The sequence below is a fragment of the Artemia sp. Qi Xiang Cuo genome, chromosome 13, assembly GCF_049724085.1.
Source record: "Artemia sp. Qi Xiang Cuo chromosome 13, ASM4972408v1, whole genome shotgun sequence".
Classification (NCBI taxonomy): domain Eukaryota; kingdom Metazoa; phylum Arthropoda; class Branchiopoda; order Anostraca; family Artemiidae; genus Artemia; species Artemia sp. Qi Xiang Cuo.
This window is the reverse complement of record NC_142806.1, coordinates 45,586,448-45,612,079: the sequence shown is the minus strand read 5'-3', so window position 1 is coordinate 45,612,079 and position 25,632 is coordinate 45,586,448. Positions and strand designations below refer to the sequence as shown.

General features: G+C 35.9%; 1 protein-coding gene across 1 annotated transcript in view; it reads right to left on the bottom strand.

Annotated features, from left to right (window-relative positions):
• Window positions 1-4,554: 4,554 nt before the first annotated feature.
• LOC148945328 (tachykinin-like peptides receptor 86C) overlaps window positions 4,555-25,632 on the bottom strand; it is a 668,425-nt gene continuing 647,347 nt past the window's right edge. The window contains exon 9 of the mRNA XM_089099007.1: window positions 4,555-4,693. Within this exon, the coding sequence (XP_088955133.1) occupies window positions 4,555-4,693 (139 nt within the window). The remainder of the gene's footprint in view (window positions 4,694-25,632) is intronic.

Genomic DNA, 25,632 nt, shown 5'->3' with positions numbered 1-25,632 from the left:
TGAAATTTCTAGAATAAGCTTCCGGGCCCTAGGAAAGCGTAACCTCTAAATTTCAACCCAATCGGACAACGTTAAAGGGGGGCTGTGGTCGGAGGGTCGAAACTTCCGGCCCACTTTTGCCCATGAAGATAAAGTCGGAGGGGGGTGAAATTTTGCACTTTTCTTAGTTTGAGCTTGGGCTACAAAATGAAATTACCGCTGTCTCTCTGCGACCACTAGGACCGGAAATCGCTTAACATTGTGGTGGGTCGCCTCTTTATAGAGGCACAAGTGTGCCTCCTTGAAAAGCTCCGGTAGTTTGATCCAGTGAAAGGTGCATCCCGTTGCCTATTCCTACCAATCGGGTAGCTGACCTTCTGCACTCCCATTTTGTAGCCGACTTTCATCACCTCCACTTTCAGGAACACAGTAGACCAGGGAAGAGGAATGGTAATGCAGATGCCATATCCAGATTGGAAACGAAAAACTAAATTCAAGCTAATTTTTGTTTTTCCTTCGATTAATCAACATATGACATTCCTCTTTCAAGATGAATGTCATATGCTAAATATGACATTTTGTCAAATGTCAAATTGTTTGGATTTTTTTTTTTTAAGTTGTGACTAGACTTCCTCGTTTACAGTTAAACGTAATGCTGTCTTGGCGTCTTTCTTGACTCAATGAAGCAAGCAGTTCATGGTAACGAAACAGTAAGTAAAGAGCAAATCTTGCTAATAAAATTGAAACCTGAATACTAAAAACGGGAGTTATGATAACAACATGTTTAGTTCATTAAATTCAAAGACACCCACCAAAAGTTACGAAACTGAGACAATTTGCCAAATTTTTGGAGTTGAAACAAAACACCCTCAACCCTCAGAACAGCAATTAGTAACTTATCAAAAGCAATTAGCGAATGAAGATTTGCATAAATTAGTAATATACATTAAGGCCTAAGCAGGGCCAAAATAGTATTGGGGAAAAATTCTGAGACAAAATGAAAGGGTTCTTATGCAACCTTCCAGACTAACAAAACTGGTGTGCAGTATGCCATTCGTCTCTGTAAATAAAAGCAGCCCATAAAAATAAACCGCTTTTATAGGCTATTTAGGTAATAAATCTAGTGGCTATAGAGTGTTGCATAGTTGGATATCATATATTAGCGTGCGGGTCAATGAATTTTCTTGTGGGTATGTGGTACCTGGTATGGGCTAGTATATGGGTATGGGCTCTTTACTTAGGCAGCACAATAGCGCTGAAAAATCAAAGGGCGATGTGGGCACAATGTATTGTTTTTTCTTTGACCAGGGCCCTTCATATTGAAGAAAATGTCGGAGAAACTTCAAAATAGACTCATTCGATTGTAAATTGAAAGGGTTAGTGCCCCCTTTAACAGTCGAAAGTGATTGGAGGGCAACTAACTCCCTCCCACGCCTATCATTTCCCGAAACACATCCAATCAAAATTTTGAGATAGCAATTTTGTTCAACCTAGTTAAAGGTTCAAAAATTATGTCTTTTAGGAAGACTACACCCCCCCCCTATACAGCCCTCAGGGCGAGGGCTGTAAGTTATGCCCTGGGAGCATAAAAAGTTTTTATAGAAAGGGTGGCCCTAGGAACTTTGGAGGGGGCTCATTGGATTGGTAATCACATTTTCTAGTTCCCTTTTTTAAAATTCAAAGTGATCGGAGGGCAGATGACTTCCCCCCCTCACACTTCGTATTCTCCTGAAATAATCTGATAGATATTTTCAGATGACCATTTGTTGTCGTAGAAACTTCAAAAAATCTCATTATATTCGAAGATGAAAGGACTAGTACTTTTTTTAATAATCGAAAGTGATTGGAGAGAAACTGCCCCCCCCTCCCATGCCCACTATTTCCCCAAACACATCCAATGAAAATTTTGAGATGCCATTTACTTCAACGTAGTTGAAAGGTCTGGAAATTGTGTCTTTGAGGATGATAACCCTAAACAACCCTCAGGGCAATGGTTGTATGTTATGCCCTGGGGGCATATAAGGTTCATATAGAAAGGGTGATTGACTAAGCTTCAGAGAGGGCTCACTGGAGTGATAATAAGAATTTCTAGCCCCCTTTTATGATTAAGGTTGATCGGAGAGTGGGTACCCCCCCCCCATCGGACCCACACACCTCGTATTTTACCGAAATGTATCCGATAGAAATTTTGAGATGGCCATTTGTTGTCGTAAAAACTTTGAAAAAGACTCATTAGATTGGAAATTGAAAGGGCTAGTGCGCTTTTTATTAGTCAAAAGTGATTGGTGGCAACAATCCTCCACCCCACTCCCATCCATTCCCAAAACACATCTAATTAAAATTTTGAGATAGCCATTTTGTTCAGGGTAGTTGAAAGGTCTGGAAATTATGTTTTTGAGGATAACAGCCCCCCCAGCCACATAGATACTAACATATATATATATATATATATATATATATATATATATATATATATATATATATATATATATATATATATATATATATATATATATATATATATATATATATATATATATATATATATATATATATATATATATATATATATATATATATATATATATATATATATATATATATATATATATATATATATATATATATATATATATATATATATATATATATATATATATATATATATATATATATATATATATATATATATATATATATATATATATATATATATATATATATATATATATATATATATATATATATATATATATATATATATATATATATATATAAACACTAAAATAATGAAATTTATAATTTGTTGATGATATCCAAAAGGAATGGTACTATGAAAATAAACTGGTACATTATATTCCTTATTTTATATTCTTTCCAAATATCATGGCCACTATTTTGACAGTTCACCTCGTTTCCCCTTAATGGTACCAGATATAGCCCCAGGATATACAAAACAAACTAGAAGAAAACACTAAAAAAATAAATTCTGAATTTAAAATTAGTGGTTATTTTCATATTATCATTTTTCCTTCAATTGTTATATACGTTTTTAAATAGCTTTAAATAATACTTATTAATGTCATTGAACAATATTCAAATAGAATTTATATAGCATTATAAAGAAAAACAACCATGATGCTTGGAAAGAGCATAAAATAAGGAATCTTGTCATATTACTTTTAACTTAATAGTATGTTTCCTTTTGATTTGGCCAACTACAGCAAATGAGCCCCCATTCAACCTAACTTAACCAAACCTAACCTATTTCAGGGGCTGAGCTTAATCTTGTTGAGTTGCTTGGGGGTTGAGTTAAGTGATTATCAAGTCAAATGAGGGTTGAATTACACGGGTTTGAGTTGGATGGCGGCCGACTTAAACGGGGGTTGAGCTGAGTGAGTTTGTGTTTGATGGGGGTTTAGTTAAACTGGAGTTAATCTTAACACGGGTTGAATTAAATAGGCGTTGAGTTGAACGGGAGTTGAGTTGAACTGGCTTCATTTAAACAAGGGTTGAGCTACACAAGAACATGTTGTGATTCTTCTTTAATGATCTATATACTCTTCTATATTTATCTTCCGAAAACAATCTGTTGTTTTACTCTTCTTTGGAATGCCGTTTAATTGGTTTTCTGATTAGATCAGTTTCAAACTATTATTAGCGGGAAATAAATTTTTCCATTTTTTTGCGGCAATGTGCTAATAACAAGAAGTTATAAACAGTTTATTAACCGTTTAAAAATACAATTAAGGCTCTTGCTCCTTTATTGGCCCCCTTTTTGTACATAATTATATTGATTTTTTTTTGTTCCCTGTCATTCCCTTGATGAGACCCTTGTCGGGTTTGCGGTGTATTTCACAGGAAATAGCTTAGCTTCTGCTTTCAGGGCTGGGATGTGCTCAAATATGGCTCTGAAGCATGGGTGCTCCGAAAAGCGGATGAAGATTTACTAGATGTTTTCCAGAGAAATTGCCTACGGATTGTTCTTGGTACCCGGCTTGACCGTACTTCAAACTATAGGCTGTACGCAAAATGTGATTCAATCCCACTTTCTAGGGCTATAATGAATAAAAGGTTGAGATGGCTAGGGCACGTTCTGCGGATGAGGAAAGACAGATTGCCGAAGATTGTCCATTTCGGCCAACCGTCTATAGCTAAACAGAAAGCAGGTCGTCCTCGTATGGAGTGGGAGGATGTCATAAAGAAAGATTTAAAGGAAATGGAAACTTTCCGGGAGGGTGTAAAGAGCGAGGCTTTGAATCGATTGGGATGGATAAGGAGCGTACGTAGGTGTGTCGGCCTCAGGCGGCTTGGTTCTGCGGTGAGTTGTTAGTTGTAGTAGTTGTGGTAGTAAATATGAATTTACTTATATGTTTGTTATTCATAGTATTTGGTGTATGCGGATCAACTGAAGTCGATGATATGTCCTTTCAAAATTGAAAAATAAGTAACCCAAAGTAAATTTTTTTCTATGTTAGCAAAGAGTAAGACCCTGTACAGACTTCTATGCTTGTAATTCAAAAACTAAAATTACAAGACTCAATACAAATTAGAACGTTTTTCTTTGCTTTTTCTTTAATGGTAATGGAAATCAGTGCTAATTCTCTTACATTGAACTGACTTTGTGTATCGAACCGTCATGTCGTTTTCTCTGTTCCAACTAACTTCTGACAATTTTCCTAATGACAGTAAGCACTTGAAATGTCGTCGAAACCTGAAAATAGGAGAAAAGTTACTTCAATTGCTTAAAGTCTAAACAAGAGGAACATGAAACTTTGTTTCTTGAATTTAAGTCATGGGATAAAGGAGACCCAAACGCAGAAGGACAAATCGAAACAATAACACTTTCCCTAAAATGGGACCGACCAAAGGGCTAGAAAAGGGTTAAAAACTTTTACCAGTCACTTTGCATGGAAAAGGATCTTAAAAGAACTTATGTAGGGGCTTATTTGATAAGAAACTGAAAGTTCTAGGGCCCTTTTATAAGGTTCAAAAGGGATTCGAGAGCAACCCCTCTCCCTCCCATTCCCTTCTTTGCTATTTATCCCCTCCCTATAACACTCATAATAGTGGATCAAAATTTTGGAATCGTCATTTTGTTCAAAAGGTCTAATGAAAGTGTCTCTAGGATCAGCATAACCACCGACAGCCCCAGAGAATTGGTCTTAAATTATGTATAATACCCCTTGAACGCAAATATATTTCAGTTGAAAAGGTGGCCATGTTCGGTCATAGATTTTGATCTGCCATGAGCTCTTATTGGTCATTAACTAGTCAAAGATTCCCAGAGTTTGTCAAGGCACACCATAGAGACAAACAATGTACCGGAGTAAATCAAAAGATGCTATGTGTACCCAAGTCTTATAGTAATCTGCAATATCAATTGAATGAATTTGGGGATCGCGTTGAGACTTTCAGGGAGTGCTGAGGTGGAGACATGTAAGAAGTGTCCCTTCTCTGCTTTTTAAACGTATCCCTAGGGAAATCAACACAGGGAAATTAACATATGATTTTTGGTTATGTTTGTTGGTAATGTTTGCTGATTAAGTATGTTGGTTATGTTTATTATTTGTTGGTGATGTGGTTCGTTGGTTGATGGTATTGTTTGTTGGTTATGTTTGTTGATGGTTATGTTTGTTGGTTATGTTTGCTGGATGTTGGTTATGTTTGCTGGATGTTGGTTATTTTTGTTGGTTGTTGGTTACGTTTATTGGTTGCGATTGTTGGTCATGTTTGATGATTATATGGTTTGATGTTTGATGATTATGTTTGTTTGATGTTTGTTGGTTATGATTTCTAGAAGATGTTTGATGGTTTTGGGTGTTTGTTATGTTTGCTGGATGTGATTGTTGAATGTTGGTTATGTTTATGTTTGATTGTTATGTGGTTTGATGGTTATGATTGTTGGATGTTGTTTCCTGGTTATGTTTTTGGTGGTTATGATTGATGTTTGTTTGTTGGTTATGTTGTTTGTGGGTTATGTTTGTTGGATGGGATTGTCGGCTGTGTTTGATGGTTATCTGGTTTGATGTTTATGCTTTGTTTGATGTTTGCTGGTTATGTTTGTTGATGGTTATGTTTGATGTTGGTTATGTTTATTGTTTGTTGGTTATGTTTTTTCTTGGTTATGATTAATGTTTGTCGGTTATGTTTAATGTTTGTTGGTTTGATGGTTATATTTTGTTGGTTATGTTGGTTGGTTATGAGTGTTTGTTATTGATTTGATGGTTATGTGGTTTGTTGGTTATGTTGTTTATGTATGGTTATGTTTGTTGGATGTTTGATGTTTGTTCTTTGTTGGTTATGTTTGATGTTTGTTGTTTGTTGAATGCTGGTTATGTGTTTTGGTTATGTTTGATGGTTATGTGGTTAAATAGTTATGATTGCTGGATGTTGTTTGATGGTTATGTTTTATGTTTGTTGGTTGTTGGTTATTTTTGTTGATGGTTATGTTGTTTGATTGTTATGCGTGTTTTTGGGTGTTGCTTTGGATATATTTGAAAATAAATGCTGTTACTAGCCAATGCCACCCCTTGTTTCTAGGAGTAATTCCACATGTCTAGACACTTGTACATATCCTAAGTGCCTTCCCAAGTAGTAGAAGCTATTTTATAGCACATTAGATACATGGAGCCACCAACCCCTCAAGCCTCCACACATACGCAAGACTCCCAAGACCCACACCCCTGGACTCCAGTGACGTAACAGGACTGACCCCGTTTCAAACAGTCAGTTCTAATATGCATTAAACAATTTTATGTAACCCTGCGTCTGGTACCCATGGGGGAATCTCCGCTTATATCTTAACGACACCTTACACCTTACGTAATGATTGCGTATCACTGTCACGTAATACTTTTTGACATTTAATTTTTCGCACGAAACGCTCAACACATTTTTTTCTTTCTTTCTTTCATTAGTTCCTGAGCCCGTCAAGACTCAAAAGATCAACTTTCTTCCAAGGGGAACACGTTTTAGCCGAGAGGACAAACCTGCTATTGCCAGTATTTTATTCTACTCTCAATATCTAAAAATTAACCTAATGCGTGACACCTGAAATTCCCCATTTTTGGTAAACACTAGAATGACGCGTTACTCTGAAAATTTGACACGCTCGAGGAGACAATTGCTCTTAAGTTATTAATTGAGTAATCTCCCTAATCGACCGAAACAATACATCTTAAGAACAGACACTTTTTAAATAAAAGAATTTATTATTTCAAACAAATTGTCAAGCAATAAAACATAAGAAAAGGCAGTAAAATAACACGACAAAAATAAAAGGTGAAAAAAACCATATCGTAAAATACGCAAAAAGCCCGTTTATTATAGAAAATAGGGGCTCCTAACATGCAACGCAGGGGGGTAGGGGTGGGAGTAATATTAGAGATGGATTTAAAACGTTTTAAGAGCTTTTAAGGAAATACCCCTGTTTCATTAAACTAAATTTATGATTATTTCACAACATTCCCAACAATACGCTCCACCCTCTACCTAGCATTCATTTTCAGAGGACACCTTGAGTAGAACCCCCTTATTGAATACTGGGTACACTGCGTGCTGCCATCTACAATTTAGTCTAACACTGACGGGCTATAATTTATGCATGTTTTTATGGTTTTGTCACTGAGAATGAAAAAACAGGATTTTTCTCACTTTGATGCATTTTCATGGTTTATTGATTCTAATGGGGTCAATGACACCTCTTTCATGGTCGATTTATTTGTTGTTTCCAAGTTTATTGTGTCCGGGGTGAAGTTTTGCACATGCGCATTAACGGTGGGGAATGTATTGATCTAGGACTGGAGGGGAGAGAATTTCCGAGAAATTGATTTGCATAATCGAGGGGAATTATTGATTTACGAAAGGGAATTAAGAAACAAATATGGCTTCTTTGATTTTAGGTCTGTGGGATAAACGGTCTTTAGGTCAGAGAGAAAAATTAATACTCTATTTTTAAATATGGCTTTATTGATCTTTAGTGTCAGGAATTAGAAATGACATCACTTGTTATCTTGGAATTATGCCAGAGTCTAAAGAGATAGAAAAATCCTTTTTTTAAATACGGCTTTTTTGATCTTTAAGTCAGAGGGATAAATTAATATTCTATCGAAACCTTAATAGTGTAGCTAGGAACATCTATGAGATGAAGAGATTAACGCGGGAAAGGGTTTCCTAGGAATTTGAAATGTGACAGCTCAGGGATGCCAAAACAAAAGGAACACGCAGAAATTACTGTTAGGAGATTATTTGGGCGAAACAGTTCGAGAAATTTTAGAAGATAATTTGGGCGAAACAGTTTGATGCATTTTAGAAGATGATTTTAGAAGATGATTTAGAAGAGGATTTGAGGGAATAATACGCAAGTTCCATTTGAACAGTGTTGTGAGGTCCTCTACCCCAACCCCAAAGGGCCCCCTCCGGGCCCCAAAGGCCCCTCACCCCAACCCCAATGCCCCCCCCCTGGGGCCCCTGAGCCCCAAAGACCCCCCGACTCCCCCCCCCCCCAAACCCAAATGCCCAAGGCCCCCAAAGCTCCCCGGCCCCCCAAGTGCCCCCGGGCCCCCACATTTTTAAAAATACTTTTGAATCAATTTGTTTGCATGTCTAGGTTTGTGTTTCCAAGTCCAAGAATTTGTCTTTGTTGGTTTGTATATCTAAAGTGCCTGTCTTTCTCTGTCTGCATGTCTGATTCTATCTGTTTGCATGTCTGGGTTGGTGTTTGCAAGTCCAAGTATTTGTGTTTGTTGGTTTGTATATCTAAAGTGCCTGTCTTTCTCTGTTTGCATGTCTGATTCTATTTGTTTGCATGTCTGGGTTGGTGTTCGCAAGTCCAAGTATTTGTCTTTGGTTCTTTATATATCTAAAGTGCCTGTCTTTCTCTGTTTGCATGTCTGATTCTATTTGTTTACATGTCTGGGCTGATGTTTGCAAGTCCAAGTATTTGTCTTTGTTGCTTTGTATATCTAAAGTGCCTGTCTTTCTCGGTTTGCATGTCTGATTCTATTTGTTTGCATGTCTGGGTTGGTGTTTGCAAGTCCAAGTATTTGTCTTTGTTGCTTTGTATATCTAAAATGCCTGTCTTATTCTGTTTGCATGTCTGATTCTATTTGTTTACATGTCTGGGTTGGTGTTTGCAAGTCCAAGTATTTGTCTTTGTTGCTTTGTATATCTAAAGTGCATGTGTTTCTCTGTTTGCATGTCTGATTCTATTTTTTTGCATGTCTGGGTTGGTGTTTGCAAGTCCAAGTATTTTTTTTGGTTGCTTTGTATATTTAAAGTGCATGTCTTTCTCTGTTTGCATGTCTGATTCTATTTGTTTGCATGTCTGGTTTGGTGTTTGCAAGTCCAAGTATTTGTGTTTGTTGGTTTGTATATCTAAAGTGCCTGTCTTTCTATGTTTGCACGTCTGATTCTATTTGTTTGCATGTCTGGGTTGGTGTTTGCAAGTCCAAGTATTTGTCGTTTTTGGTTTGTATATCTAAAGTGCCTGTCTTTCTTTGTTTGCATGTCTGATTCTATTTGTTTGCATGTCTGGGTTGGTTTTTTGCAAGTCCAAGTATTTGTCTTTGTTGGTTTGTATATCTAAAGTGCCTGTCTTTCTCTGTTTGCATGTCTGATTCCTTTTGTTTGCATGTCTGGGATTGGTGTTTGCAAGTCCAAGTGTTTGTCTTTGCTGGTTTGTATATCTAAAGTGCCTATCTTTCTCTGTTTGCATTTCTGATTCTATTTGTTTGCATGTCTGGGTTGGTGTTTTCAAGTCCAAGTATTTGTATTTGTTGGTTTGTATATCTAAAGTGCCTGTATTTCTATGTTTGCATGTCTGATTCTAATTGTTTGAATTTCTGTGATGTTGTTTGAAAGTACAATTCTTTGTATATGTATGTTTTTATATCTAAAGAGAATGTATTTCTCTGTTTGCATGTATGATTATATTTGTTTGCATGTCAGGGTTGGTGTTTGCAAGTCCAAGTATCTGTCTTTGTTGGTTTATATATCTAAAGTGCCTGTCTTTCTCTGTTTACATTTCTGATTCTATTTGTTTGCATGTCTGGGTTGGTGTTTTCAAGTCCAAGTATTTTTCTTTGTTGGTTTGTATATCTAAAGTGCATGTCTTTCTCTGTTTGCATGTCTGATTATATTTGTTTGCGTGTCTGGGTTGATGTTTGCAAGTCCAAGAATTTGTCTCTGTAGGTTTGTATATCTAAAGTGCCTGTCTTTCTCTGTTTGCATGTCTGATTCTATTTATTTGCATGTATGGGCTGGTGTTTGCAAGTCCAAGTATTTGTCTTTGTTGGTTTGCATATCTAAAGTGCATGTCTTTCTCTGTTTGCATGTCTGAATCTACTTGTTTGCATGTCTTGGATGGTGTTTTCAAGTCCAAGTATTTGTCTTTGTTGGTTTGCATATCTCAAGTGCCTGTCTTTCTCTGTTTGCATGTCTGATTCTATTTGTTTGCATGTCTGGGTTGGTGTTGTGCAAGTCCAAGTATTTTTCTTTGTTGGTTTGTATATCTAAAGTGCATGTCTTTCTCTGTTTGCATGTCTGATTCTATTTGTTTGCATGTCTGGGATTGGTGTTTGCAAGTCCAAGTGTTTGTCTTTGTTGGTTTGTATATCTAAAGTGCCTCTCCCTCTTTTTGCACGTCTGATTCTATCTGTTTGCATGTCAGGGTTGATGTTTGCAAGTCCAAGGATTTGTCTTTTGTTGGTTTGTATATTAAAAGTGCCTATCTTTCTCTGTTTGCATGTCTGATTCTTTTTGTTTGCAGGTCTGGGTTTGTGTTTACAATTTCAAGTATCTGTATATGTTGGTTTGTTTATCTAATTTGCCTGTCTTTCTCTGTTTGAATGTCTGATTCAATTTGTTTGCGTGTCTGGGTTTGTGTTTGCAAGTCCAAATATTTGTCTTTGTATATCTAAAGTGCCTGTCTTTCTCTGTTTGCATGTCTGATTCTATTGGTTTGCATGTCAGGGTTGGTGTTTGCAAGTCCAAGTATCTGTCTTTGCTGGTTTGTATATCTAAAGTGACTGTCTTTCTCTGTTTGCATGTCTGATTCTATTTGTTTGCATGTCTGGGTTGGTGTTTGCAAGTCCAAGTATTTGTCTTTGTTGGTTTGTATATCTAAAGTGCCTGTCTTTCTCAGTTTGCATGTCTGATTCTATTTGTTTGCATGTCTGGGTTGGTGTTTTGCAAGTCCAAGTATTCCCCTTTGTTGGTTTGTAAAATATTCCAAGTCTTAAATTTCAATGAAAAAATGCCAAACTGAACTTTGAAACATCTACGGAATATAACGGAGACAAGACATAACGCTAAGAAAATATCTCAAGTGCTACATTCAACGAAAAAAAAAATCCTGAAATGAAATTTGAAACACCAACAGAATATAGCAGTGACAAGGTAAACCACGACAGAACACTAAAAAAATATTCCAAGTCTTACATTTCAAGGAAAAAATTCATAAATGAACTTATAAACATGAAGAGAGTGTAACTCTGACAAGGTAAACCATGACATAACACTACATAAATATTCCGAGTCTTATATTTCATGAAAAAAATTTCAAATGAATGTTGAAACATCAACTGAATGTAACACTGACAAGGTAAACCGGTAAAAAATATTCCAAGTCTTACATTTGAAAACTTTGAAAACATCAGCAGAAAGTAGCACTGACTTGGTGAACCACGAGACAAAAGTTCAAAAATATTTCAAGTCTTACTTTTCGATACAAAAAATCCAAAATGAACTTTGAAGGATAAATAGAGTGTTACAGTGACAAGGTAAATCATGATATAACACTAAAAAAATATTCCAAGTCTAATATTTCAATGGAAAAATCCTGAAATGAACATTGAAACATCAGCAGAGTGTAGCACTGACATGTTGAACCACGAGACAGAAGTACAAAAATATTCCAAGTCTTACATTTCGATACAAAAATTCCAAAGTGAACTTTAAAACATCAAGAGAGTGTGACTGTGACAAGTTAAATCATGAGATAACACTACAAAAGTATTCCAATTCTTAGATTTCAACGAAAAAATTCCAAAGTAAACTTTAAAACATCTACAGAATGTAACGGTGACAAGAAATTACGATACGAGAATATTCCAAGTGTTACATTTCAATGAAAAAAATCCTGAAATGAACTTTGAAACAACGACAGAATGTAACGGTGACAAGGTAAACCACAATAAAACACTACAAAATATTTCTAGTCTTTATTTCAAAGAAAAATTCAAAAATGAACTTTGAAAAATCAAGAGAGTGTAACTCTAACAAGAAAATCATAACATAAAATTACAAAAATAGTCCAAGTCTTACATTTTAACGACAAAATTCCAATGGTTTAGTGTTGGGTAGGTGTGTTTTTGTGTGTTTATGCTTGTGTGTTTGTGTTTTGTGTGTGTCTGTGTTTTGTGTGTGTGTGTGAGTGTTTTTGTGTCTGTGTGCTTTTGTGTGTGTATGTGTGTTTGTGTGTGTGTGTATGTTGTGTGTTTTGTGTGTCTGTGTTTTTGGGTGTGTGTGTGTGTTTTGTTTGTGTGTGTTTTTTGGGGTTGTTTTTGTGTGTGTGTCTGTTATTGTGTGTTTGTGTGTTTTTGTGTGTGTTGTTTTGTGTGTGTATTTGTTTTTTGTTATTGTGTTTTTTGGTGTGTGAGTGTGTGTTTTTGTGTGTTTTTTTGTGTCTGTTTTTGTATGTGTGTGTTTTTGTGTGTATACGTGTTTTTGTGCGTGTGTTTTTTTGTGTGTGTGTTTTTGTTTGTGTTAGTTTTTGTCTGTGTGTGCTTTTTTTTGTGTGTGTTTGTGTTTTTGTGCATGTCTGTTTTTATGATTGTCTTTGTGTGTGTGTGTGTTTTGGTGTTTATGTGTTTTTGTGTGTTTTTTGTGTTTGTGTGTGTGTTTTTGTGTTTTTCTGTGTATTTTTGTGTGTGTGTATTTTTGTGCGTGTGTGTGTTTTTCTGTGTGTTTTTGTGCGTGTGTGTGTGTTTTTGTAAGTATTTGTGGTTTTTTCTGTGTGTGTTTTTTTTGTGTGCCGTATTTTTTTTTGCGTGTGTGTGTGTTTTTGTGTGTGTGTTTGTTTTAGTGTGTGTGTGTGTGTGTGTGTCTGTGTGTCTGTGTGTGTGTTTCTGTGTGTGTGTGCGTGTGTGTTTGTGTGTGTGTGTGAGTGTGTGTGTGTGTGTTTGTGTGTATGTGTTTTTGTGTGTTTGTTTTTGTGTTTGTGTGTGTTATTGTGTTTGCGTGTGTGTTTTTGTGTGTGCATGTGTGTTTTTATGTGTGTGTTTGTGTGTTTTTGTGTGTGTTTTTTTTTGTGTTTTGTGTGTTTTTGTGTGTGTATGTTTTTGTATGTACGTGTGTTTTTGTGTGTGTGTGTGTTTTTGTGTTTCTTTGTGAGTTTGTGTGTGTTTGTGTGTTTTTTTTGTGTGTTTTTTTTTTGCGTGTGTGTGTGTGTGTGTTTTTGTGTGTTTTGTGTGTTTGTGTGTGTGTTTGTGTTTGTATGTGTTTTTGTGTGTGCGTGTGTGTTTTTATTTGTATGTTTGTGTGTTTTTCTGTATGTGTGTTTCTGTGTGTGTATGTTTTTGTATGTTTGTGTGTTTTTGTGTGTGTCTGTGTTTTTTTGTGTTTGTGTGATTGTGTGTGTTGTGAGGGTTTTTGTTTATGTGTTTTTTATGTGTCTGCATTTGTGTTTGTGTGTTTTTTGTGTGTGTTTGTGTTTTTGTGTGTGTGTTTGTGTGTGTGTGCGTTTGTATTTGTGTGTTTTTTTTGTGTGTTTGTGTTTTTGTGTGTGTTTTTTTGTATGTGTTATTGTATTTTTCCGTGTTTGTTTTTTGTGTGCGTTTTTTTTGTGTGCGTGTGTGTTTTTGTGCGTTTGTGTATGTGTGCGCGATTATTTGTGTGTTTGTAGGTTTCAAACGACACTGATGATGACTGGTGTCGTAGGGGTAGCAAAACATGATTTTTGCTTCTTGTCAAGAAACTAGAAACCCAAGAATGCTTGGTGTTCCAGGGGGAAAATCATATTCACTGACGTTCTTACAAAGCATAAAGTGGGAAAGGATTGTGTCATATCGCCATGAAATATTACAGCTCAGAAAGGCAGTGTATTCCATGAAAATCATAATTTACTTATCTACATGACAGAGTCAACCCTAGAATTCCGGGCCAAGTCATAGAAATCAAAACCATACCATCAAAACTCTGATCAATCGCAATCGCATTGCAATCATTAGCAAAACAATGAAACCTTAACGATTTCATACAAAAAGAAGAGGAAACTCTAGAAAACATGTATAACACTAGAAATCACGATCACCGTAGAAGTCAAGGCCAAAGTATAGAAATCGCAGTCAACCTTTATAATCATTACCAAAACCTGGAAAGCTTGAGAAGTGTTTTAAATACTCTGTAGCATGAATTGCATTGTAGTAACACGTTCTAGCAATGAAATATTGAGTCCCCAAAGGTCAAGGAAAAAAACCAAGGCTGTTTAATTTAGATTCCAGAAGTTTATTTTCGGAATGAAAAAGGATGAAAATTTCCTAGGGGGTGAAGGATGGTGTCATGTGAATAACGGGGGGGGGGATGACTAGTGCCAGCGTGAAAACAGTCTGGCGTGCCATTCCGGTCTGGACCATAAGTATACTTTTTAACATTTTGGGTATCTATCCTTTTCACAAGAAGATTTTCCAACCTTTCTGACTAGGTGTCATTGCTTAAGATGTGCACCACAGCTAATACACAGCACTCGCATGTGTGCCGTGCTCGTGTGAATTACCCCATGGGGTCTTTTTAGTCTAGCTTGTGAGATACAATGGGGCCATTCATATTAGACCTGATCACAGAAATCCTGGGGATCTTCCGGAAAAATAATAGCTAGGAATCATGCCAATATAGAAGAAATAATAGAACACATGGAATCCTGGGTGGTCTGCCAGGGATGAGAATCTTACCAGCTGAGTGCAAGAAACAAGGATGATGTAACCTCAGAGGGGGGAATATCATAGAAATTCTATGATAATTTCCCTATTATTATTATTACTTTTGATGTTATCTCGAGCAAAACCATTTTTTTTACCTCTTTTATGGCCTAGCCGAAGTCCAGATTTCGTCCCCGGAATGAGTATACACTGACCAAACTCCCTCAGTGTGCGCGGGATGGGTAACAAAATTTCCCCCTCTACGTGTTATTATATTTTTGCTTAAGAATTTGCCCTGGGTTGCGTGAGGGCTGAGAAAAAGCGCTCGGTGGAGGGTAGAACCTATTTTTGGATGATGTAAAGTAATCATAAATTTTGTTCAATGAAAAAGGGATGTTTCCTTAAAAGCTATTATAAATTTTTAAATCCATCCCTAATATCACTCTCCCCCACCCACCTGGGTTGCATGTTAAGAGTCCCGATATTCTGTAATAAACAGTTCTTTTTTTGCGTATATTACGATATGGCTTTTTTTACCTTTTTTTGTCGTGTTTTTTAACTGCCCTTTTCTATTTTTTATTGCTTGTCATTTTGTTTGAAATAATAAAACCTTTTATATACAAATTGTGTGTTTTAAGGTATATTGTTTTGGTCAATTAAGGAGATTACTTTATTAATATCTTGAGAACAATTGTCTCCTGGCGCGTGTCAAATTTTGAGAGTGGCACCTCATTCTAGTGTTTGCCAAAAACGGGGAATCTCAGGTGTCGTGCATTAGATTAGTCTTAGAATATTGAGAGTAAGATAAAATGCTAGGAATAACAGTTTTGTCTTCTCGGTTTGAGCGTGTTCCCCTTGGAAAAAAATTGACCATTCGATTCCTGGCAGGCTCAGGAACTTATAAAAGAAAGAAATGAAAAAAATGTGTTGAGTGTTTTGCGCGAAACATAAAATGTCAAAAAGTATTACGTGACAGTGATGCGCAATCATTATGTAAGGTTTGAGGTGTCGTCAAGTTATATCCGGGGATCCCCCCAAGGATTTTTGACGCAAGGTTAAATAAAATTGTGTCATGTATATTAGACCTGACTGTTTGGAACGGGGTAAGTCATGTTACGTCATTGGAGTTCAGTGGTGTGTGTCTCGAGAGTCTTTAGTAGGTATGACGGCTAAAGGGGTTGTTGACTCTATGTATCTATTGTGTTATAAAAGGGCTTCAACCATCTGTGGAGGCAGTTTTGACATGTATAAGCGTCTAGACATGAGGATTTTTGCCTAGAAACAAGGGGTGGTAGTGGCTAGTAACAGCATTTATTTTCAAATATATCCAAAACAACATCCAACAATCAACATAACCATCAGACAACATAACCATCAGCAAGCATAACCGACAACCAACAAACATCAAACATAACCATCAATAATAACTGAAAAACAACATCCATTAATCATAACCATCAAACCACATAACCATCCAACCACATAAGCATCAAACATAACCAACACACATAACCAACAATCAACAAACAACACCAATTATCCAAATATCCAACAACATCAAATATTCAACAAACATAACCAACAAAAATGACCAACAAACATAACCTACACACAATATAACCAACATAACCAACAAACCACATAACCAAAAAAATAACCATTAAACTATATAATCATAACTCATAACCAAAAACCATAACTAACATAAACGACAAAACATAACCATCAAACCAACAAACCTTAATCATAACCACAATAACCAAAAAAGATTAATCATAACCAAGAAACAACATAACCAACGAACAACAAACATAACCAACATCAAACATAACCAACAAACATAAAACAAAACATAACTGTCAAACATCAAACCACATAACCATTAAACACAACCAACAATCACATCCAACAAACATAACCAACGTAACCGACAAACCATATAACCAACATCCAACAAACATAACCAACACACATAACCATCAACAAACATAACCAATATAGCCAATAAACAACATAACCAACAAACATCAAACATAACCATCAACAAACATAACCAGTAAACAACATCCAGCAATCATAACAATCAAACCACATAGCCATCAAACAGAAACATAACGAACATCCAACAATCACATCCAGCAAACATAAAAAAAAATAACCATCAAACATCATCCAGCAATCATAGCCAAAAACCATCAACAAACATCAAATAAAACATAACCATTAAACATCAAACCACATAACCATCAAAATAACCAACAATCACATCCAACGAACATAACCAAAAACCAACAAAAATGACCAACATCCAACAAACACAACCAACAAACATAACCATCAACAAATATAACCAACATAACCACGAAACTACATGACCAACAAAACATAACCATCAAACCCCATCAAACCATATATCCAACCATCATAACCAACATAACAAACAAAACATATCCATCAAACCAACAAACATTAATCATAACCAGCATAACCAACAAACCACATAACTAACATCCAACAAACATAACCAGCAAACATAACCATCAACAAACATAACCAACATAACCAACAAACAACATAAACAACAAACATAACCATCAGTCAACAAACCACATAACCAACAAACAATTAACATAACCAACATACATAACCAGCAAACATAACCAACAAACATAGCCAAAAATCATATGTTTATTTCCTTAGGGATGCATTTAAAAGCAGCGATGGAATACTACTCATGTGGATGTTAAACTTTGAGTTTGGGATGGTTGTATATGCAATATCTGGAAAACAGCTTAGGGGATGAAGTTGAAGCTTTCAGGCAGTGCTGGAGATGAAACTTGGACGGGACAGGGTTACTTCAAATTATATATTGGAGGGAGGGGTGCCAAAAATGATATGTTTCCACCCAAACGTTTTTTCACTATAAGCACTTTGGAGAGTTAGAATTTATTCACTCCTTGTTACCAAGGTAAATAAAAGGAATCTGTGTAGTACAAGGCTATCAAACTAGTGTTTACAATATCATAGGAATGGTTTGGGGTATCAAGTTGAAACTTTCAGAGAGTGTTAGGGGGCAAAGTGGACATCACGTTTCACCTTGAGGAGAGGAAACAGAGGGAGAATGAGGCCTAAATTATTTTTTCGACAATACTAACGTTTTTTACTGCATAAACTTCTATCGTACCTATATTCTGTTCGTGGTTAAGCTGCAAGATCAATCGAAAGAAACTTTGTGTTGCCAGATAATCGAGACGACATATTTGCGATATCTTGTGAACTGCTATTGGTATCAATTTTAAGCCTCCAGGGATTATTTTGAGTGGCAATGGGACAAATGTACCTCATATATTGATTTCGAGGCAGTGGCAAAGGCTGAGGGTCTTGGGATTGGTTAACAGTCTTTTTGAAATTTTCGGCACTAGGAGGCTCTAGGAGGACTAGAATCTAATCCCGGTGAAATGGCAATTTAGAACAAAAGAAATTACGCCTACCCGGATTATCTCAGGAACAGTTTGAGGTGTCGAATTAAAATTTTCACAGGATTTAGACCGAAGTTTTCAGACGTAAATCAACTGAATTTTTTTTAGTGTTGGGGGCTGGAAGACGGAAGGAGATTTAATATTTTGAATTTTAGGAGGATGGGGGAGGTGATCTGTATTTTCAATTTACCTTATATTTTGCCTCTCCAATACGCTTGAAAATGACATTCACAAGTTTTCTGGTCAATTTGCGTTTGCAGAAGGCAAGTTTGAAATTAATGTTCGCTGCATTGGTTTGTGATACCTCAAAAGAGATTAAATTGTTTTTCGTCTCTTACAAGTTTGTGATTCATAGGGGATGTAGATAGGGATATGTAGACCTGAATTAATAATAAAATAATTTGAAGATTGGTTGTATCCATACGTAACCTCTGAAATTTGGCCAACAGCCTTTGATTTCTTAGATTAACTTATAATTACAGGGAATGCAGACAAACACAAGAACACCGCGTTGAAGCCTAAGCTATTGAAAAAAAATGTATTGTTTTCTGCCACTCAAAATAGGCCCAATTTCGCTTCGTCTCCAATCGGCTAGCACCTTATTGGGTACAAATGATGGGCCAAATAAATCTGAGGGAAAAAGGGTATTTCGGGTTAAAGTGGATTGTATTGATTAAGGAGTCCCAAAATGGGCTGAACATTGGTCTTCTCCGATCGGCGTGAACATTCAAGAGTGATTAAAATGTACCCAAGAGAACTTAAGGACAAATATTGTGAGAGACAGGAGAGGATGCAGGTAAAACCAATTTTACTTATAGACCTTCTTTAGTTTCGAGATCTAATTTTGTTGTTGTGTTGTAGTTAATATTATGACAAATAAAACATTCTGCTTCAAATAGAAATCGTTTCCAGTAGAGTGTCAATAACACTTTAGATTTTAGAGGGCGTTATTCGTAATTTCTGTTCATCTTAAGTGTCAATTGATTATTCATTGTAATTTCTGTCTTTTTTGGGATCGTTAATTCATTGATAGTAACTTATGTTTGTTTTAAATTAGATATTATTATATGAGTATATTTCTCTTCTCTTTCGGATCAAATTAACTCTTTACGTTTCTTTTAAAAACTTCGTTGTTTGGAATTAAAAAAAAAAAAAAATCATTTTCTATTTGTTTTTATTATAATTTTTTTTTCTGGTTAGTAAAAGGAATATTTGAAGATTTATATTTCGGTTTTTCTGCTTAAGAGTTAAGAACTTGACTTGCTATTTATGTTTTGGACAAAATTTTGCAGCAGATTTTAATAAAAGTCTTATAACAGGGTTTTGGATGGATACAGAGGGGAAATATAATTTGAATTGGTGAAGAATCTGTAGAATTATTTGGCCCTCAATAGGTTGAAGCCATCATGACCATCCTGCTGCTGTAACCTTGAATGTAAACTAACATTCATCGACCAAATTTTACAAATATTTTATTTTGTTTAAGTACCTTTTGTTCGTTTAAATAAATTAATTTTGAACTTATGAATAAAAAGATTTCTCTTTTGTTGGTTAAAAGATAAATATAGGAACCGGAAGTCAAGAAATGCAACAAGATTCGTTTCTGATATTGAAATTGAGATTTCCTTGTTTCTGAAATTTAAATTGAGATGCCTTCATTGCATGACATTTTACAGCACATTAACATAAAAAAACAGAATATTTATGACTAAGAATCAATATATCTACTACCTTCTTCAAAAATTTATCGTCTTTGATAATCCCCCTTGGTCCTCAAAGTCTAAATTTAGGATCTCTTTGATCCTACGTCCATCCAATATTTCCTCAAAGTTTCAACTGGGTTACTTGAGCCTTTAATTTCCTTTCCCTATAAATTTCAAATCTGGTACTTCGATTTCTCCAAATGCATATACTGTATTTCAATTTAGCTTAACCCTTTCTCCCAACCAAAATTTTACGCCAACTTCCTCAGATTTTTCGTAAGAATCTCATTTAATACCCTAAGCCATTTCTGAGATTCTGCATATACGTCATACAGAGAATCTGACACAGGGTTGCCATCGTCATTAGGATTTTACTAGATCTAGTAAAAAAAAAAAATCTAGTAAATTTAGAGGATCTAGTAAATTTCCCGAAATCTAGTAAAAACTAGTAAAAAGTCATGATTTATAGTAAACAAAACTGGGGGGGGGGTTGCCCCCCCAATAATGTGGTGAAAAAAATATTATACATCCCATGCGTTTTGACCATCCAGATATGGACCCCTCTTGCCCCCCCCCCCCCCAATAAAATTGCTTGAGATTCGAAAAGAGAAAAAAAGAGAAAAGGAAAAGAAAAAAAGAAGAGAAAAGGGAAAAAGATTGTGAAAATCGTATTGATTATCCTCCTTTAGTAGAAATTGATGCTTGACGGTGCGCGTGCGGTGTAGCCGCACGCGCAAAAAAATTTTTTCAGCATTTAGTAAAAACAGATGCAATCTAGTAAGTTTTTCCTCTCCGATTTAGTAAATTATTTCAGGTCACGGTGGCAACCCTGATCTGACATCATTTAGTGGCTTCTAGTCTACCTAGCTTCTTAAAATTGCATAGATTACAAATCACATTGGTGCTTTTAGTGTAAAAATGCTATTTATGTATGGATTTGAGACGAATTAATTAGCCTTTTCATTATCCCGCAAGACTAACAGGGCTCATCCGAAAAGTAACTAATAATGAGCAAAGAGTTTTCAGGTCAGTTTTGAGACTTCCTCTCTTGTTCCTAACAAAATGTGCCATTTTCTTGGCCTTAAGAATCATCTCCAAAAGGTTCAAGCTAATCTGCCCCAAAGATAAAACATTGGTCTTTTTTCATTATAAAATTTATGTGTAAAGAATGGGCAACTTCCATAGCTTACAACACTTGTCCCTGGGGTTATATTGGTCTTGTCAGCCCTGCTGACTTATTTGTTGAACAATTTAACAATTTTGAAAAAAAGTTGGCTATCTCAAAATTTTTACTGGAGCTGAAGCTTGCGTAGGAAAAACGGACACAGGAAAAGGCTTGTTACGCTATAGTAATTTTTTGTTCTTAAAAAGGCACTAAAGCTCTTAACACCCTATTTTGATGACTCATTTCTGCTCTGGGTATATTGCAGATATTACCACTTAGTTTCTTTTACGTAGACACCCCAGCCTTTTTGACAACCTGGATGCTCATTTGTTTTTATTTAGCTCAACATCCTCCGTAACATTTCTTGAAAAATACCTACTTAACACCCTTATCCATTTGTGAGACATTGCAGATAAACCATTTTGACAACCAAGATGCACATAGTGTCTTCTGATTTAAATTAACACCCCTTAACAAACACTTAAAGTTTCAACTAAGATGCAAACTGTGTCTTTTGATTTACTTCAAAAATCCCCCCGAATATAGCCTGAAAGTTACTACTTAATACCATTGGCTTTTTCGGACCTCCTGGATCAAATACCCCCCCCCCCCACCCCGATCCCAACTATAAAACCTCGATCTAAACAACAGAAACTTGCAGAAATTATAGCGGTTTGTTGTCCACGGGCGGTGGGGGATCATATGCATCTGGGGCACTAATATGCCCTGGAAGCATATTAAATGGACTTTGCGACAATTTCGAACCAAATGGCTATCTTGAAGTTTTGATAGGATGTTTTTAAGAGGGAAAGTTGCTAAAAAGGGCTTAGGAGTAAGGCTAAATGCCCTCCAATGACTTTTGACGCTTAAAAAGGGCGCTGGAATTTCCAATAACAAATCAAGCGATCCCTCTCTGAGGTTTTGAGGCCATTTCTTCCGTGAGAAGAGGTATGGTTAATAAAAGATAAATACTTTGAAGCCTTATCGCTCTTTATGGAGGCCGCGCAATAGCGCTGCCTATGATTGTAATATTTGTTGTTTTTTGTTTGATGTAATTATTCCTTTAAATTTCTGTTCTTCGAATTGAGTTTGAACTATTATAGGAAATTATTTCTGCTCTTCTTAGACTTTAATGTAAGTAGGGAAAGGGGTACCAGTCGTGACATGACCACGTGGTAGCACCATATATGGGCATAGATTCCCTAGGGGAAATGAATTTCTGAGAAATTGATTGCATAATCGAAGGGGAAGTGGATTTCCGAGAAATTGATAGCGTAGTCGAAGGGGAAATGGATTTCCGAGAAATTGATCGCGTAACCTAACGCAATCTCATGAGCTCGTGACGGGACTCCATATATGGGCATAGAATCCCTAGGGGAAATGGATTTCCGAGAAAATGATTGCGTAATTGAAGGGGGTCAATGACCTCTTTTTTCAAGGTCGATTTATTTGTTGTTTTCAAGAGTTCCCATGAGTACAAAATTCGGTTATCAAAAGAATGTACCTCCGAACGGGGCTCCATATATGGGCATAGACTCCCTAGAGGAAATGGATTTTCGAGAAATTGATTTGTTGGTGTTCGTCCAGGAGAATTATCTCCGGGAAAAGTTTATTAATGTCTGATGGATGATGTCAAGGTTGATTGATTTGTTGGTGTTCGTACAGGAGAATTGTCTCTGGGCGAAGTTTATTAATGTCTGCTGGATGATGTCAAGGTCAATTGATTTGTTGGTGTTCGTCCAGGAGAATTGTCTCCTGGTGAAGTTTATTAATGTCCGATGGATGATGTCAAGGTAAATTGATTTGTTGGTGTTCGTCCAGGAGAATTGTCTCCGGGCGAATTTTATTAATGTCTGATGGTGGGGAGAATCTTTTGATCTATGAGATGAAGAGATTAGCGCTGGAAAGGGTTTCCTAGGAATTTCAAATGTGACAGCTCAGAGATGCCAAAACGAAAGGAACACGCAGAAATTACTTTTAGGGGATTATTTGGGCAAAACAGTTCGAGACATTTTAGAAGAGGATTTGAGGGTGAAACTCCACGAGTACAAAACCACACCCTCTTTCTAGACCAATCAGGGAACTTGGAAATACGGCGAGTACAATATCAATGACCCCTTTTTTCAAGGTCAATTTATTTGTTGTTTTCAAGTGTATTGTCTCCGGAGTGAAGTTTGCACATGCGCATTGACGATGGGGAGAATGCTTTGATCTAGGACAAGTGAATTTCCGAGAAATTGATTGCATAGCCTAACCTAACCTCATGAGCTCGTGATGGGAATCCATATATGGGCATAGAATCCCTCGAGCGGAGAGGATTTCCGAGAAATTGATTGCGTAATCGAAGAGAGAGAATTTCCGAGAAATTGATTACATAATCGGTAGAACCCTATCAGGAGGTCGTGACGGGCATAGAATGACGTAATCGACTAGGACAAATGGATTTGTGGGAAATTGATTACATACTCGGTAGAACCCTATCAGGAGGTCGTGACGGGAGTCCATATATGGGCATAGAATGAAGTAATCAACTAGGACAAATGGATTTCTGAGAAATTGATTACATAATCGGTAGCATCCTATCAGGAGCTCGTGACGGGAGTCCATATATGGGCATAGAATGACGTAATCGACTAGGACAAATGGATTTCTGAGAAATTGATTACATAATCGGTAGAACCCTAACAGGAGGTCGTGACAGGAGTCCATATATGGGTATAGAGTGACGTAATCTACTAGGACAAATGGATTTCTGAGAAATTGATTACATAATCGGTAGAACCCTATCAGGAGGTCATGACGGGAATCCATATATGGGCATAGAATGACGTAATCGACTAGGACAGTTGGAATATTTCAGTAGTGGTTTTTTGAAATGCAAGAGTTGGATTATTTCAGTAGTGGTTTGTCGTGGTTTACTTTGTCGCAGTTACATTCTCTTAATTTTTCAAAGTTCATTTTCGATTTCTTTCATTGAAATGCAAGAGTTGGAATATTTCAGTATTGGTTTGTTGTGGTTTACCTTGTCAGAGTTAGATTCTCTCGATTTTTCAAAGTTCATTTTGAATTTCTTTCATTGAAATGCAAGAGTTGGAATATTTCAGTAGTGTTTTGTCGTGGTTTACCATATCAGAGTTACATTCCCTTTATTCTTCAAAGTTCATTTTGAATTTCTTTCGTTGAAATGCAAGAGTTTGAATATTTCAATAGTGGTTTGTTGTGGTTTAACTTGTCACAGTTACATTTTATTGATTTTTCAAAGTTCAGTTTGAATTTATTTCGTTGAAATGCAAGAGTTGGAATATTTCAGTAGTGTTTTGTTGTGGTTTACCTTGTCACAGTTACATTTTCTTGATTTTTCAAAGTTCATTTTGGATTTCTTTCATTGAAATGCAAGAGTTGGAATATGTCAATAGTGTTTGTCGTGGTTTACCTTGTCACACTTACATGCTCTTGATTTTTCAAAGTTCATTTTGGATTTCTTTCATTGAAGTGCAAGAGATGAAATATTTTAGTACTGTTTTGTTGTGCTTTACCTTGTCAGAGTTACATTATCCTGATTTTTTTAAATTCATTTAGGATTTCTCTGATTGAAACGCAAGAGCTGGAATATTTCAGTAGTGTATTGTTGTGGTTTATCTTGTCATAGTTACATTCTCTTGATTTTTCAAAGTTCATTTTGGATTTCTTTCCTTGAACTGCAAGAGTTGGAATATTTCAGTAGTATTTTGTCGTGCTTTACCTTGTCACAGTTACATTCCCTTGATTTTTCAAAGTTCATTTTGAATTTCTTTCATTGAAATGCAAGAGATGGAATATTTCAGTAGTGTTTTGATGTGGTTTACATTCTTACAGTTACATTCTCTTAATTTTTCAAAGTTCATTTTGAATTTCTTTCGTTGAAATGCAAGAGTTGGAATATTCCACTAGTGTTTTGTCGTGGTTTACCTTGTCACAGTTACATTCTCTTAATTTTTCAAAGTTCATTGTGGATTTCTTTCATTGAAATGCATGAGTTGGAATATTTCAGTAGTGTTTTGTTGTGGTTTACCTTGTCACATTTACATTTTCTTGATGTTTCAAAGTTCATTTTGTATTTCTTTCATTGAAATGCATGAGTTGGAATATTTTAGTACGGTAGTGTTTTGTTGTGGTTTACCTTGTCACAGTTACATTTTCTTGATTTTTCAAAGTTCATTGTGGATTTATTTCATTGAAATGCAAGAGTTGGAATATTTCAGTAGTGTTTTGTTGTGGTTTACCTTGTCACAGTTAGATTCTCTTGATTTTTCAAAGTTCATTTTGAATTTCTTTCATTGAATTGCAAGAGTTGGAATATTTCTGTAATGTTTTGTCATGGTTTACCTTGTCACAGTTACATTCTCTTG